Raw genomic sequence first — 17,493 nt, 5'->3', positions numbered from 1 at the left:
AGAGTTTCAATTTCCTTACTTGTGATTGGTCTGTTCATATTTTCTATTTCTTCCTGGTTCAGTCTGGGAAGCTTATACCTTTCTAAGAATTTGTCCATTTCTTCCAGGTTGTCCATTTTATTGGCATAGAGTTGCTTATAGTAGTCTTTTAGGATGCTTTGTATTTCTGTGGTGTCTGTTGTAACTTCTCCTTTTTCATTTCTAATTTTATTGATTTGAGTCCTCTCCCTCTTTTTCTTGATGAGTTTGGCTAATGGTTTATCAATTTTGTTTATCTTCTCAAAAGAACCAGCTTTTAGTTTTATTGACCTTTGCTATTGTTTTCTTTGTTTCTGTTTCATTTATTTCTGCTCTGATATTTATGATTTCTTTCCTTCTGCTAACTTTGGGTTTTGTTTGCTCTTCTTTCTCTAGTTCCTTTAGGTGTAAGGTTAGATCGTTTATTTGAGATTTTTCTTGTTTCTTGAGGTAAGCTTGTATTGCTATAAACTTCCCTTTTAGAACTGCTTTTGCTGCATCCCATAGGTTTTGGATCATCGTGTTTTTGTTGTAATTTGTCTCTAGGTATTTTTTGATTTCCTCTTTGATTTCTTCAGTGATCTCTTGGTTATTTAGTAACGTATCGTTTAGCCTCTCTGTGTTTGTGTTTTTTACGTTTTTTTCCCTGTAATTCATTTCTAATCTCATAGATTATTTAAAAAATAATCTCTGTATCTTTATTATTATTATTATATATATATATATTTTTTTTTTTTGCGGTACGCGGGTCTCTCACTGTTGTGGCCTATCCCATTGCGGAGCACAGGCTCCGGACGCGCAGACTCAGCAGCCACGGCTCATGGGCCCAGCCGCTCTGCAGCATGTGGGATCTTCCTGGACCGGGGCACAAACCTGTGTCCCTTGTATCGGCAGGCAGACTCTCAACCACTGCGCCACCAGGGAAACCCTCTGTATCTTTATTGATATTGTTTATTTGATGTGATATTGTTAACATGTCTACTTTTACTCCTTTAAGCATGGTTTCCTTCTCTGAACGTATTTATAAGACTTTGATGTCTTTGTTAAATCTGACATCTGATCACTCACCATCACAGGCAGTTTCTATTGCCAGCTTTTTTCCTGGTATATAGATATACTTTCTCATAATTTTTTTACATGTCTCATAATTTTTTGTTGGAAACTAGACTTTTTTGCTAATGCACTGTGGCAATTCTGGGTTCTGGTCCTCCCTCCACCCCCACTCATTATTATTATTTGTTTTGTGGCTAGCTAGATTAATTTAGTGAACTTCCCCGCCTCTCCCCAATAGTGTGAAGCCTCTGCTGGGGCTTCTCTGGGGATGCAGCATTGGGTATGCTCACAGTCACCCTGGGCTGACAGTGGTTTGGGCTGGGCTCTCCTTGACTGTCTTGTTCCACATTTAGCTGTTAAACTCCACTAGTTGCTAACTGGATTACTCTCTTCTCAGAAGAACCCTTGGGCATAAAATGTTCCAAAAGCCTGATCCAATCAAACTCAAGCTCTTTTGAAGAGGCGCTTCCTGAGGTTTATATTTGAGATTTGTTCTGACCCTAGGCAGACTCCTTCTAGCTTGGTTCTCTGAGACAAAGAAGCAGAGTGCAGTGGAGCCTGTGTCTCCAGTGAATCTACCAGTTAACCCCTTGCCTTTCACTGCAACATCCACTGTTTTTGAAAGTGCCCTTAGGGTTAAACTCCTCACTCTCCACAGTCTGTTGCAAATGAAGTCAGTTCCTTTGGGAAGAGGTCTGCAGCTCTCTCTATTACAATCTGTTTCTCCCACCTCTGCTTCAAGACAGAAGTCCCAGAGTCACAGCTCTGGAGCTGGGAACAATGGTGCCTGCTTTATGAATTGAGCCCTTGGGGGAGGGGCAGTAGCCTCAGGTCTTCTTGGCTTGCCTCTCCTGGTGGGGTGGAACCTCTGCCTTTCAGAGTGGCAGCCAGGGCCCTAGTAGTCTCTGTAGCACTGTGTAGTTTCCATCCCAGAAGTCAGGGCTAGGCATAAGAAGGGAGCCACCTCACCTCTCAGCTGTGTTTGTCCGTAGCTTAGCCTTTGCAACAGGTAGCTGGAGCCAGGATGAGAATTGTTGATATTGTGTACTTCCTGGGAAGGCAGCCCACTGACTGTCAGCTGACGGGGAGAGAGGGAGGCCTGTGTTCTTTGCTGCCTTCATCTGAAGTAGTGTTTCTGTCTGGCTGAGCTAGGAGTTGGGAGAGAGTGGGTCATGGTGCAAGTACCGCAGACTCTCTGTTCTTACTGAGTTTTAGCAGATTTTCTTAAAGAAATGTTATCAAAAATAGTGTTGAAAAAGTAAGGTAGCAATGTCAGGGCAGGAAAAAAAAAAAGTAAGGTTTTTTAAATCAGCAAAGTGTAATTAGACATTCAGGGGGCAGAAAATGTACCAAATTCCCAACTGTTTGCTTCTGACTTGGGAAAGAGTTGTTATGAAAAGCGTGATTGACAAACTTCCGTTCTCTGAGTGGGCAGTACAGGATGTTGGTTGAACTGGAAAATGCCCTGAGGCAATGTTGATGGAGTGATGGGGTATTATTTCTTATGTACAAATAAGACTTAAGGGAAATTGATAGCTATTTGCAGACGTTTGTCTGTCATGTGAAAAAGACTTAGATTTGTTCTGCATTACTCCAGAGAGCAGACTCATGAATCATGAGCAAAAAGTACAATGAAGTATATACTTTGGCACAAAATATAGGAGGATTTCAGAGGTTCTTGAAAGAGGAATAGGCCATTTCAGGAGGCAGTGAATCTGTCCTTGATGCTGGCTGAGTTTCTGCTGAAGAGGACTGGTGATTGGTTTCTGGGTACCGTGAGGTGATACAGCCACTGAGATTTTCGACAGCATCAGTGGTTGCTGGTTCTGACTGCATCAGAATTACAAAAATATGCGAATTGGTTGGCTTTACCTTTGGGTCTTTTGATTCCTTGAGCGTGGGGCTGGGGCATCTACATTTTTACGGGTCCTCCAGGTGATGCCGCCAGGTTTGAGATCTGCTGCCAGGTTTGATCTTGATAGTGCTTTCCAAAATGTGTCATTTCCTGTGGAGAAAAACAGTTCATTTGTGCTCAACTTTGCCTACTCAGTCCCCCATCTTTCTCTCTTAGCTGCCTCCTGTACCTCTCTCCTACCCTAGCACAGGTGCATTTTGAGAGAAATGCTGGTACTACCCATCATTGGGCAAAAAATGTTAAAGGATCTATTATGTTCGGTAGTGTTGAGGGTACTCATTTGGAGAGCTGTCTGGTAACATCAGTGACAGTTTAAACTGTTTTTACTTGTATAGCATCAGTTCCAGTTTTAGAGATTCCTACTGAAGAGCCATTCTTTTTTGGGACTGTTCGGCATTTTGTTTGTTTTGATCCATCCATGCTCATGTATTGTTTCTATTAAACATATTTTAAGTCTGGTTAGATTTGGTTTTTGTTTGCTTTTAAGAGCCATAAGATGTCTCAAAATCAGAGTGTATCTTTCTTCTGGCCCAGAAAGGCCAAGGGATTCCCCTAGAAATAATCAAGCTTTTGAGAACACTAAAGTATTCAGGACTCATATATTTACACTTTATTTTAGTTGATAATTTTAAGGCATAGGAAAAACAGAATTATTGATTAAAACCAGCTTAGTGCTCACTACTAGAAGGCACAGCCTGGTTAACTCCCTTTCATGAAAGACTGATAGAAAACTGTGCCTGGTATCTTTCCAGCTGCCCACCTCAGCTCTCCCTTCACAAATCTTGTCCTTGCTACTTTCATTGGAAAGTAGCATATCTTGTCCTTTATTACCTCCTTGGATTAAAAACTTAGTGATTCTTTTGTTTACTTCTTTCTCTTTATGGTTGTATATTGGTGTATATGTCAATGCCAGGTGTAACAAATTTGCAGTTTCATAATGGTAGATCAAATAAAAGTGTATTGATGTACTTAAGTTGTTTTAAAATAATCTTGTGACAAAAAAATTACGTAAAAGCAGACCAGCTGGGAGAGTAGTATGTAAAAGGATTGAAGAAGGAAATCTGAATTGTTATAAATGGAGTTGAAAGAAACATGAATGTTCTGGCTGTACTTAATGCATTATTGCCCCTTTGTTTCCTGTACATATTTCCTCATGAACTCGTTTGCCTTCCTTTTTTGTTAGCTTCCCTCTTCTTCAACATGGGGCCAGCAGTCCAATACGACAGCATGTCAGTCCCAGGCCACGCTATCATTGGCTGAAATCCAAAAACTAGAAGAGGAACGAGAACGGCAACTTCGAGAGGAGGTAAATTTTAAAAGTAACAGTGATCTAGACAATCAGTGAATAGCTAGTGTGCATCATGGATGAGTGGCTACTAAAGATAACTATTATTGTCAGAACTGCTGTGTGTCTGAATTGGATATGTGTTATTCACCTCTTTATCCTGTAATATGGTCTCTAGCAAGTATGAAGGATCTCATAGGAATAACATTAAGATTGGGTACATAAATGTTCAGTTACCTTAAACATTTTAACCATAGCTCTTGAGAGAATAGCTCATAAATAAAAGTTACTTGGGTGTTTCAGAATTGGGGGTGAGTTTTGTGCAGATATCCTTTTGTAAATTTGATGCTTAGAATGTAGAATACTTTTTTCCCTAAAGGGTATTGGGTTTTCTGACTAACCTAGAAAAACTTAAAGTATGACAGAAATAACGCCTCTCTGCCTGTAAGTCTATATCCTACAGTTCCTCATTAGGATAGGAAGGATACAGAAGAGTGAAAGGGGTTGGGGAGGGGGCAGCAGAACACAGTTCTTGATAGAAGAGAGAAAATAAGGAAAATGGTTTGGCTCAGCATGCCATTAGGTGCCATATTCACCCACCCATCCATCCATCTGTCCATTACATAGTTGCTACTCAGTTACAGTTTTAGTCTGGGGATATAGCTGAGTCTAAAACAGACAAAATTCTCTGCCTTCATAAAGCTTACCTTTGGTTGAGGGGACATGGACAATAAAAATTAAGTAAAACATGGAGTTCTAGAAGGCAATATGTGTCAGAAAGAACAATAAAGTGAGGAGAGGCATAGAGAGAGGGTTGGGAGTTGGGGATAGTATTGGTGGTAGTAGTGATTGTCTAGTTTTAGGTAGTGCTATCTGGGAAGGCCTCTCTGAAAAGGTGGCATGAGGTAGCAGAGTCTTGAAGAAAGTGATTTATGTGGATATAATTTGAGGCAGAGCAGTCAAGTTGTTCGCGAATGCAAGCTGTCATTCTGGTCTCGGTGGTGTGGTTCACTAAAGGCCCCGGGAATTGTCTGTACAAGTTTACCATGTAGTGTGCATGATGTCATCCAGTAGGTTAAAATGTTGCTTCACCTTTAAAAATTACCTTATTTCCCACCCTCTTAAAAGAAAAAAAATTGACTGAACTTTCTCTGAAATCATCTCTCTTTTCTAAAAGTTTAACAGCTGAATGCAGAGCAGAGTATATCTTCCCCCTTCAAGGCTAGAAATTGTTCCAGTAATTTTGGTCTCTGCTTAAAAATAATAATAGTGGTCATCAGAGTTGAAATCACAGGTCTTTTCTTGTTCATATTTTTTTTGTCATTTAGAAGTTAATAATTGCCTTGTGTTTTTATTTGATTAATTTTCTTTGAACTGTTAAGTCTTCCTACACTCTTCAAAAGGTATAAAATGCCACTCCATACATATTTCTCGCATAGGGAAAACCTATGACAATTCTGTTTCATTCTTTCCCTGGAGGTGTCCTTTCCAGGACCCTGTAATCTGTTCAGATCTGAACGCGCTTAGCTTGCTGCACAGGTGCCCTGTTTTCTCAAATTCTTGTCATCTGCATGTTGTCCTCCTGGACTGATTTTGGTTTTCTCTCCTGCTTTCCATCTCTTATCTTTTCTGATGGGGTATTTCTTCAGTCCTATCTTTCAGTCCTTCTATTGAACTTCTAATGTATGTTCTCTTATTTTGAAGTTCTGAGTCCATATGTTGTTACTCTGAGTGTTTCTTTTTATAGCCTCTTATTCTTGTTTTACTGACTGCACTACCTTACCTCTAAAAATATTACTTACTGATAGCATTTTAAAAAGCTAGCTCCTATTTTCCCTTGTCTTGTTTCTGTTTCCACAGAATTTTGTTTGATTTGGTCTTTGGCTTTCATCTTAGAAGCTCTGTCAAGTGTTTGTTGATCCTGGGCTATTCATTCATATTTAGGAATAAGGCACAGAAAAGCTGTTTGGAGGTTCTGGTATATACAGCACCTTGCTGGGCTTTTCCGTAATGCTCTCTGTAATGGTCTGTTCCGTTGGTGTCCCACCATCTGTTGGTATCTGTAGGTGTATTCTCTTGTCCTGGGTCAGCTTTCCTATAGACTAATCCGCTAATCTGGTTCAGCCTCTTTAAAAAGGAAAGTTTTAATTTTCTTCTGGGGAGAGAGGGATAGCTGTTAACTGCTTTGGGTTGGGGAGGCAGTCAGGGTCTCCGTGCTGCTTTTTACAGACCCTCAGCCTGTCTTCTTCTATGTGAGATACCTCTACCTCTAATTCCTGAGCTTTCTCTGTGAATTGGCCTGTTTCTGAGCTTCCTTTACTTAGGTTTCAACTTACTGTCTTTATCTGCCTGCTTTCCAGCTTTTAAAGTCTATTTTATTCTCTTTGTCCTTAAGGTTGATGATTTAGAAAAAAAATTTTTTCTGTCATTTTGGTAGGGCTTTGGAAGTAAACATATATTTCGCTTTTATGCTTAACCAAAAGCCCTACTTAATTTTTAAGAAGTAATTCTTAATTTCTTTTTATTCTCCTGTTAGTACTTCTGGCAGTTTACGTCTTTATTTGCAGTAGAGGAGTTAACTCTGTCATGGTGTTTAATTTCATATAGCTGCTCTGTATTTACATTCCATTTAGTATACTGGACATTTGTAACTATTTTTTTAAACAACGGAATCCTGAGTTGCCTTCTGTTTCTGTGCCTGCAGCAGAGGCGCCAGCAGAGGGAATTGATGAAAGCTCTCCAGCAGCAGCAACAGCAGCAACAGCAGAAACTCTCAGGGTGGGGGAATGTCAGCAAACCCGCAGGTACTGCAAAGTCCCTTCTGGAGATACAACAGGAAGAAGCCAGGCAAATGCAGAAGCAGCAGCAGCAGCAGCAGCAGCACCAGCAACCCAGCAGAGCCCGGAATAATCCGGTGGGTTCATTTTCCTAAGCAATCACTGTGTGGACTGGTGTTATAAGTTAAGTTATCTTTCCTAACTTTTGTGGACTCCCTTTTTATCTTTTTAATATTGTTAACTGTAATTATTTGTCTCCTTTTCTTTAACAGCATTCCAACCTGCACACCAGCCTTGGGAATTCTGTCTGGGGCTCTATAAATGCTGGTCCCCCTAACCAGTGGGCATCTGACCTAGTCAGTAGTATCTGGAGTAATGCTGACACTAAAAATTCCAACATGGGATTCTGGGATGATGCAGTGAAAGAGGTGGGACCCGGGAATTCAACAAACAAAAATAAAAACAACGCCAGTCTCAGGTAGGGCTCAAAATGATCAACCTATGCTCTTTGGTGGGTTGGGGGAAGCGGCGTGTGAGGAGTAGGATATGGGGTGGCCAGAGAAAGGTAGTTATTTAGTTTTTACTTATTTTCACCTGTATCCTACCACGTGAGGTCATAGTTTGATGATTGCTTTTCTTCCCTGTGGAAACACATCTATATTATACTAGGAGCTCCTTTGGTTGCTGGACACTTAGTCCATTGCCTGTCACATGGTAACCACTTACTTAATATTTTTGTTATTGCTGTGGAATATTTCACCAAGGTATTCTCTAGATTTTAGCGTTTTTCTCTAAATTTATATTTTTAAGCTACTTATACTATGAGTATTATAAACACTAAAACCATTTTATTTTTATGATAAATTAGTTACATTTTACATTCACCTTTCTTTCCTTAGTATACAGTTTTATTGAACGAACATGGGTTTTAATGTTAAATACATCAACTCAAATCCCAGCACTACCACTTATTAGCTGTGTGACCTTGGGCAAGAGGGAACCTCTTTGAGCCTCAGTTCCCTCATCTGTAAAATGAAGATAATAACTTCATGGGTGTGGTTCTAAAGGTTAAATGAATACATGTGAAGTAGTTAGTAAAGTGCCTGGCACATAGTAACTACTTAATAAATGGTAGTGTTGTCAGAATATTTCTTCTTGATTGAGGGCTTAATGTGTTATGAATAGGACACTAAATGTCAGTTTATTGAGCATTTTTGCCAGGCACTGTGCTCTAGGCCTTTGCATATAGTATCATTCCTTTTGATAACCCAAAGAAGTATTAGTACCATTTTACAGATGAGGAAACTGAGGCTTAGCAAAATTTAAAGTCTTACTGAAGGACACATAGGGGAGCATTTAATAATTTCTCTGAAAAGAAGCCCTGTATTCACAAACTAGAATGTATTAACTGAGGCTAGATTTTAAGGAGTATTGAGTAACCCCTCCCCACCCCACCCCCAGTATTTCAGTTTTTTTGTTTCGGGTTTGTTGTTTGTTTGTTTTCATTTTTGGAGCCAAGAATTGGATTGCTGGACAGCTATCCAGTGTTGCCAAGACATTGTCTATTTATGGTGTTAGAGTATAATCATATAGTAACGGTTTCTGGGAATATAATATCGCCCTATTGTTTTGCTTTAGTAAATCTGTAGGTGTGTCTAACCGGCAGAATAAGAAAGTAGAAGAAGAAGAAAAATTGCTGAAGCTCTTTCAGGGAGTAAATAAAGCCCAAGATGGATTTACCCAGTGGTGTGAACAGATGCTTCATGCCCTTAATACGGCAAATAACTTGGATGGTAAGAATTGGGGAGGGAAACCCAGCATGTGGAATGGCAGAGCAGGACCCACAAAGAGTTAGAAAATTGGAATGATGATGGGCCAACACTCAGGAGGTGAAATCTGATGGAGGTCAAGTCCTGCACCTACCATAGGAACTTGACTCTTTAATAGTATTATAGAAAAGTTCTATAATACTATGCTGAAATAGGTTATCAGTGGTTACCAAAAAGTAGATGCTATCTTAGGCTGTCTTATGATGTACAGAGCAGAAGAGGTCATACTTCCATACTGCTCATTTTATGGGGGGCATTGCCAGATGGACAAAGGAGAGTAACTGTTATAGTGGGGACAGAGGTCAGCCTGGGCAAGAGAAGTCTGAGGTGATGTGAGGTTTTTCCCTTCCTGCCTTTGGGGGCAGGGGTGGGAATCATGTGACAGAGCAAGTAGACTTATTCTGTGTAGGATAAAGCTAAGACCCATAATGTATGCAAGTGAAAAGATTTCAGCTCAATTTGAAGAAAAACTTGCTAATTGTTAGTTGTTCACAAAGAAGAATTATCAGCCTTAGATGGAAGTGAGTCTTTCCCTTACCCTCCAGCTTGGTGTGGAAGGGATTCCCATAACTCATGGGCTTTGTTGAACTAGTCCACCTCTGATGTCTTTTCTAAAACCAAGAATCTTTTAAAAACAGAGCAGTAAAGGAATTGAAGGGTTCCTTTGTAGCATTGTAACAATAGCTAATGGTCCGCTCGAGCCAGAGAAAAGAGTAGTGAAAAATAGCAATGGCTACCATCCATTAAGCACCTACCATGTACTAGGCACTTTCTAGGGGTTAACATGTGTTATCCTAGGTATCTAATTTTTGCAGTAATTTTATGACATACGTTTACAATGTAGGTGATGTTATCCCCATTTTATAAATTAGGAAACGGAGGCTCAGAATGGTTAAGTAACTCATCAAGGTCACACAGTCAGCAAATTTCAGAATCAGGTTTTAAACCCATGTCTGTCTAACTCTGATACTTGTGCTTTTCTCCTGCACCACACTGCTTCGTGTTCCGTTTTTCTTGTAAACTTAGGATATCTCAGTGAAGTGAAAGGAGGCTATGCCTATATCTTCAGTATCTGTTGTGGTGCCTGCCCACATTATCACACTTAATAAATACTGATTGAATTTAAGGAAAAAAGAAATGAATCCCCAGATGACTTTAGCCTTAGACAAACAGTTGTTTCGATCAACATGACTTTTAGTTTCTACCAAAATAACGTTTAGTGAAACTAAACATGCATGGTATCTTTGTCTCTGTGCTATTTCACATAATTTGGGGCATTGCAGTGATAGTGGGTCCCCCCCACTGCTACTCCAGAGGAGACTGAAGAATATTTAACATAATAGCTACATGCCTTTCAAGTCTCCATCATTAATGTCTGTATTGGGTGTTAAAATATATTAAAAACTGAAACTGATCTCTTCTGTGTGATATTTCATTGTTACTCTTTATGTCTTGTTTCCTCTCATATTACAGTTCCCACATTTGTTTCTTTCCTGAAAGAAGTAGAATCTCCTTATGAGGTCCATGATTACATTAGGGCCTATTTAGGAGATACCTCTGAGGCCAAGGAGTTTGCCAAGCAGTTCCTCGAGCGCCGCGCCAAACAGAAAGCCAGCCAGCGGCAGCCGCAGCAGCAACAGCCGCCGCCGCAGCAGCAGGTATGCGGCAGCAGAGCGAGTGCAGTGCCCTTGTGAGTGTTAATGTCTTGAAATGTTGAGCAGCCAGAGAAGTGAAAATTAGAACAATGTTCCCATTTTTGTACATCACGTGACTGGAACCTTTTAAAACATGGTGGACTTGATATTTTCAAATTCAGTGTCCAGAGACCTTTGTGAATTTCCCAGTTAGCAAATATAGCCATTCATTCTCTGTTAGGCATATCAGCCCCATTGTTCTTGGTTCATATAAGTGCCTCTGTCAAATTGCAAATTCCAACTTGGCATAGACCATAAATTTGGTTTTAAATAGTTAAAACTTACAAATGTTAGCTCTCTGCTGCTCAGGATCCACTGGTACCCAGTACTGACAGTACTATAACCTGTCGGACATTTCACACATTGTTGATGGGCCCCGGAGAACAAAGGAACCTTCCGCTTTGAGTAGGTGAGAGGTGTGGATTACCAAAGAGCCAGTTCCTAGTGGATGATACAGAGTCCATGTATATCTGGAGAGGTTTTGACCGCTGTGCTGCCACAGCAGTGTGGACACCTGGAGTTCCCAGGACGGGCCTTGTGGAGACAGAGCTCAAGTGGGATGTCTGAATCTAAAGGAAGGGAAAGCGTGCCTCAGTGGACTGTTCTTAGTTTCGCTATTACCAGAATCCACGGTAGACTTTCTGTTTTTAAACTCATCCTTGGTAAGGTGAGACCCAGGTCAACCATTTCCTTGGAGTGGGCCAAGCCTGTATCCACCATGTAACCTCAGTTGTGCTATCTCGTTTTACAGGACTCTGTGTGGGGGATGAACCACAGTGCACTCCATTCAGTATTTCAGACCAATCAAAGCAACAACCAACAGTCTAATTTTGAAGCTGTACAAAGTGGCAAGAAGAAGAAAAAGCAGAAGATGGTCCGAGCAGATCCCAGTTTATTAGGTGAGCACAGGCCTAATGTCTTAGCTGGGTGTTGGTGGGAGATTATATGTGAGTCCCATGGTGGAATGTTTTTCATGAAGGGAAATACTTCTTATAAAAAATAAATGTTTTTGACCAGTTCAAAGTTAGTAGTCAGTATTTACTGGGCATCTCAGTGCAGGAGCTATGCCTCATGTGCTACAGGGAATAAGAAAAGTAATACATTGTGCGGTGCCTTCAGTTTTAAAGTCTTTTTTCATATCTAATATGAATTTCTTTAAAAAAAACTTTCAGTTTAGTTGGAAAATAATACTAATGGACAACAGAAAAAGTTATTTAAAATGCTGATTTGTGTGGAAGCAGACCATAAATCCAGTCAGATGTTCACAGAAAAGAACCAGTATTTGTTGACATTCACTGTGTGTATAATACAATTCTCATAATTATCCTGCATTATGAGGTGATGTTCCAGCTTTACCAATGAGTAAACCAAGGCCTAGAGGATTTAAGACATTTCCCAGAGTCACACAGCATTTAGCAGTGCAGCTGGGGTTTCAGAGCAGGCCTGTTTTCACTCTTCTGTGTTACCCATGGCTACTCCTATCTAACATTGAGGACCAGTGTCTTCATACAGAGCAGCCAGCCTTGGGGAAAAGGTGACACCTGAATTGGGGCTTTGAAAGACAGGAAGGATAGGGAATGGTGTGTCTGGAATAATAAACAGCATAGGCAAAGCTGATGGGCCACCTGTGTTTCTTAAGTTGGCCTAACAACCTCACAGGCAATGATGAAATTAATATTATTCTCTATTTATGAATGTAGAATAGGCTATTATAAAACTGTGTTGTCTGGAATAGAATGGTTATATTGGCCAAGGTGGCAGATTGGGAAATCAGGCAGAAAAGTTAGGAGGCTGCAGTATAGACCAGATGAAAGGTACTGGTGGCCTGGAATAGGGTTTTGGCAGTGGAGATGGAGAGGAGTTAGATGGATTTTAGAAATTTAGGGGATGGACAAGGAGAATGGAAAGGTTTGGGCAGCCGGATGAAAAGAGTTGCCCTTTTGCTAAAATGATGAGCCCTGGAAAGTGGAGCAGGCTTACAGGGATTCGGAATGATGCAGTGTTTAAGTGTTGGGTAGATTGAATGTGAAGTGACTAGGAGGCATGATACAGAGATGAAAGAGCTGATAGCACAGCAAGAGGTAGATTGCTCTGCCCTTGGTAGTATCCATACTTCAGAGGTTTCCTGCGCTGGAGAAATCAAAATATCAGTAACAGAAACCCAGCTTTGAGGATTGCCCTCGGGAACCGGTGCTCTGCAAGCTGGCTTTGGAAACCTAGAGGTCTGGCGAAATTTTGTTTTTTTCTGCATGTCTTGGAAGTTTGTGTTAAGGATGGATGGAACAGTCCAGAATTTTATCCAGTTTTGACAGAGATAGGTGAATGTAGATTTAAGAGTGTTCCTTCAGTTCTGGTTGTGAGTTCTAGCTAAGAATCCCCCGCTATTTAGCTGTGGTACTTGGTGGGGGGAGGGGGGAAAAGGTTCTCAGGGAAAAGGTTCCTCTGAAAATGAGGTAAAGGTTTTTGGATTAAATATCTGACCTGACCCCATCTCCTATTATAGACCTAAGAAAGAAAGGGACTTAAAATCCCCCTTCAAGGGAATGAGACATAGGTCGTTCTAGGAATAGAGTTTTAAGGAATATGTATCTTGAAAGGGAAGAAAAAAAAATTAAATATAAGGGAAGTAAAATTGTTCAACAAAATACTGAAGAAGCTCACTTGGGTGGGCTCTTGCTTGCACCATTTAATGAGAATTTCTGCTCAACTAAACTTTCCTCTGGAAATTCCTCTGATAATTTCTGCCCCTTACCTACTCATATCCATTTATTATTGTTTTTAATTGATATTTGCCTTATTGACTTATCGATTAAGAAAAATTAACAAATATCCATCAGTCACAAGTTCCCCATGCACATAATGGGGAAACAGCTTCAAATTTGACCCCAAAGTATCCATTGAGAAAGTGGTCGTTGATCAAAAGAGAATTTTGCTTCTAAAACAAACCTTCAGAGAGATTCCAGCTTCATTTTAATGATCATGTCCTCCATTGTACTCTTGTGTTTTCTTCTAGTTTTTAGAGCTACCAAGTGCCATTGTGAGCCAGCATCCTGTACTTGGATATGAGAAATACACACACACAATACCATTTTTTCACCAGTCATACTTTCCTTATAGAAACAGTCTCCCAAACCTTAAAGAAATTGTGTGAGTGGGAGTCTGTTGTTCTGAACCTAATATAGTCTTTAGAGCTGGACATATTGGGCTTACATCCTCATTTGTATTGCATGGGGTCTCATTATATCCCAGAGCTCCCCCTTCTGTCCAGTGGGGAGGAGACGTGCCCTCTTTACTGGTTTTTTGGACAGGTAAATGAGACCATGTCTGCTAAAAGCCCAGCCCGGTAATCGGTAATCGTCATATTATAGCAGCGAATACTTAACTGTGTTTGGCCCCAGGCTTCTTTTCCCTTCCTGTCTTTGTATGACTAAAATTGTTTAGTTTGTGTTTTTGTTACATTCCCACTTTTATTTCATGTGGCTCATTATTGTTTTCATCACATTTCATTTGTTCTTGAGACACATGTGAAGCCAGAGAACAACCTGCTTCGGACTAGAGTAATGTTCACTTCATAAACTGTTTGGTCTTTAGGTTTTTACACTTACCTAATTAACTGCTATTTTCAAATATGAACACTAAGCCTTTCATTATTTTCAAGGGAAAAAAATCTTGCAGGTTATAGGAACACAGTTGAGGGGTAGAACTCAGGTTGCGATTTGGAATCCTAGCCTCTCCCAGTAGGAGGCCTTGTAAGCAGCTTGTACCACAGCTTCCTTGGTTAATAAATAGGCGTGTTTATTTTTTCAAGTCATGATATTTTGGAATCAAGAATGTAATGTAATTAAGCTATTTTTATTATGTAAGGCATTTTTTTGTTTATTATTGGTACATTTAAAATGTGTATTTGAAAATTTGAACATTAAAGAACAAAAAGGAGGGGGCAGAAAACTCAATATTAACAGAACCGCCTTTAGACTGGAGAGCATCGCCTGTTTACTTTTTGATATTCAAATAGCAGCTGAAACAGTTTGGGATTTCATTTAGGGTGGATGAACTGAAAGCTTTCTGAGAATCACTCATTTCAAAGAGGCCCTGTTAATAGTACTTTTTATCAATCTCTGATCATGGAGTTCATTGAAAAATTACACGTGGCTGATGGCATTAGGTTTCCAAACCTCAGTAGTGTTTGTAAGTGCTGCCTGTTGCCTTCAGTGGCTGTGCTAGTACTGCTTTTTCTAAACCAGATTGCATTTCAGTCAGTTAATATTGCTAAATGAAATCCTTGCCTTTGCTGGTCTACTTAGAGTAGATTGAGTCGAATAAAGTAGTTTAATGTTTTTGTGCCGTCTGCTCTGTGATAGGAAGAACATCTGAGGGCTCTAAGGATCTTGTAGTGGGTCTTCCCTGGAGCCTCCTACCACTGAAGGCAAAATCTCTTGACCAGAACTTTGACAAAGTTTTGGACCCAAAGTATTCCCGATAGCGAATGGGGCTGAAGTATTGGGTTGGCCAAAAAGTTCATTTGGGTTTTTCTATAACATCTTATGGAAAAACCCGAACGAAATTTTTGGCCAACCCAATAGTGCTATTCCCACTCACATTTCACAGTCATTTGGTCGAGTGGTTACAAAGTACTTAGTATGTTACTCCTGTCCTCCCCCTGCCCCATTCTTTTAAGGTACACCTTCTGAATGAACTTCCCCCCTAGCCAGCCTGGCCCTTAAAACACACTTACAACCCAGGCTGTACTCGGGACTCTCTAAGGCAGTGGTTTGCAGTTCTTTTTAAGCAGTGGTGCTGGGTTTATGTGTGTGTGTGTGTGTGTGTTTCCTCCCTAATTAAATTATATCAGAACCTTAAGATAAAACATATAAAAATAGAATGTCTAATTGGAAGGGCAAAAAAAACCCATTACATTGACTTTTATCCTTTCTTCTCCCTCCTTTTAGTATCCCTATTTGTGTGCTCAAAAACAGGAGACTAAAATTCCAGCTGCCTGCCTAGAATTTGAGCCACATGGTTGTCTGGGTGTGGTCAGTCACTCGTTGCCAATTTTTCCCTGCAGGGTTTTCAGTCAATGCTTCATCGGAGCGACTCAATATGGGTGAAATCGAGACTTTGGATGACTACTGAGCACCTGCCAGAGCGGACTGGCCTTCCCTCTTTTCTCTGCTGACCATGGATTCTGCACCTTTGGACACGACACTTACTCACCATATACTCTTTATCACTGCAACAAATCACAGAACCGATCATCTCAGGCTTTTTCTTCCAGCCCTTTGTGTCCAAGATTCTTTAAACCATTTTTGTTGGTGAGCATCTCAGACTGTAGATAAGTGGACCAGACCCTGTGTCTTGGGGGTGGCAGTTGGGATTACTCCCCAACAAGGGTGATTTTGGGCAGACGTGTTTACTGTGCCGTGATTTCACCTACTGTCTCCCAGAAAGTGTGTTGGGATCTGCCAATAGCAATTTACTTTCTCTTGTCACTTTTTTCCTTCTATTTTGTTTTTCTTCTCCTTCTCCCCCCCCCAAAAAAAAATGGGCATGGGGTCTGACTGGTGCAATCATGAAGAGAGTTAATGGTAACAGACATTGGCCAGCAACAAAAACGCCCATGGACTGTGATTTGAGTGTCCGACAGAGACAGTGAGAGCTCTTCCAGTCTGAAGGTTGCATTGCCGCTGCTAACTCTGGGATTGCATCAAAGAGGCCCTGAGTGGGATGGAGTTTAGATTGATTGGTTTGATGTTGCACACCCCTCGCCTCTTCTTTCTGAGCATCCTTTCAGAGAAAGGATTCTTGTTTTTTCTTCATTAGATAGTGACTTCCAAGCAAGCTGACTTCTCCCCTGGCATACTCCAACCTGATTGGACAAAGGAAGCCCTGTGGCCTGGGAGAGGGACTTATTTTTAATTTTTCTTTCTTACAAAAACGGATTTTTTCCCATAAATATTTTTACTTCAGAGGACTAGGACCAGTTTGTTTTGGGCCTTTCTGCTGAAAATTTGTCTCGTTTAAGAGGCAGTTAGGATCTTTACCATATGTATGAATATGTGTAATTTCATTTTGGATAGGGATAAACTTCTGCTTCTGATAAAAGCCCGGAATTTCATCTGCTTCCTCAGAGCATTGCGTGTGTGTCTTGCTGTGGCCCCGAAAGGTTTTGTTTAAAGATTCTGGAATGGCAAGTTGCTTGCCTTTTCTGAAAAAAGAACATACAAAACCTGACCATCTTTAAGACCTTCATCCATGGAAACCACTATACAGGAGATTGCAGTGGGATGGAGGGGATGGGAGAGAACAGGAGAGAGAAGCCTGGTTCTGGTTTCTGGTTGTGGCCTCGTAATACCCCTTCACTTCAGATATAAATGTATTCAAGCCCTATTTATAAACAATACTCTTCCTGCCTCTGCCAACCCCCCACAGAACATCACCTGGAATTGCCAATCACACTTTGGTCTGGACCCTTTGGACCGTCCGCCCCTGTGCAAGAAGTGCTGTGGTTCGGGTGGCTCCTGGTAGAGCGCCTTTTCTTTCTGTCATCATTGCCCGAAGAAGGCTGGAGTTGCTCTGAGAGCAGTTTGGTTTTGGATGATTATATTTGGGTTTCTGTTTTTATTCTTTTGGATCACCATTCTCCCTGTCCCTTTTTGCCTCCCTCCCTCTTAAACATGTACAATAACTATACAGAGACTGCTACAGACTTGTACATAGTTTTTGGATCAAATAGCATGAGGAGATGGGGAACCATTAAAAGTTGGGGCTCCTGCTCTCCTTTGCTTTGTAAATTCAAAAGTGGGGGGTGGGGAAGAGGGATAGTTAAAATGTTTACAAAACTTTAAGCTCCCTCGGAACTTTTGCCAGTGTGGAGGAAAATAAAAAGGAACTTAAATAAAACCTGGTGGTATTTTATCTGAGT

At 40.7% G+C, this 17,493-nt stretch overlaps 1 protein-coding gene across 9 annotated transcripts in view; it reads left to right on the top strand.

Annotated features, from left to right (window-relative positions):
• GIGYF2 (GRB10 interacting GYF protein 2) overlaps positions 1-17,471 on the top strand; it is a 126,284-nt gene extending 108,813 nt beyond the window's left edge. For 7 of the 9 annotated variants that reach the window (XM_089916210.1, XM_089916209.1, XM_089916208.1 and 4 more), the window contains 7 exons: positions 4,170-4,292; positions 6,976-7,185; positions 7,321-7,526; positions 8,687-8,841; positions 10,351-10,535; positions 11,323-11,470; positions 15,637-17,471. In XM_089916210.1, coding sequence (XP_089772336.1) covers positions 4,170-4,292; positions 6,976-7,185; positions 7,321-7,526; positions 8,687-8,841; positions 10,351-10,535; positions 11,323-11,470; positions 15,637-15,704 — 1,095 coding nt within the window. In that variant the 3' untranslated portion in view covers positions 15,705-17,471. Of the gene's footprint in view, positions 1-4,169; positions 4,293-6,975; positions 7,186-7,320; positions 7,527-8,686; positions 8,842-10,350; positions 10,568-11,322; positions 11,471-15,636 lie in introns of those variants that run through there. The other 2 variants (XR_002643793.3, XM_089916212.1) reach the window with 2 other exon arrangements.
• Positions 17,472-17,493: the final 22 nt, after the last annotated feature.

The sequence above is a fragment of the Delphinapterus leucas genome, chromosome 8 (genome assembly GCF_059928025.1).
Source record: "Delphinapterus leucas isolate spDelLeu-1000000601 "Yukka" chromosome 8, BTC_Dleu_Yukka2, whole genome shotgun sequence".
NCBI classification, from domain to species: Eukaryota; Metazoa; Chordata; class Mammalia; order Artiodactyla; family Monodontidae; genus Delphinapterus; species Delphinapterus leucas.
This window is presented reverse-complemented; position numbering and strand designations above follow the sequence as displayed.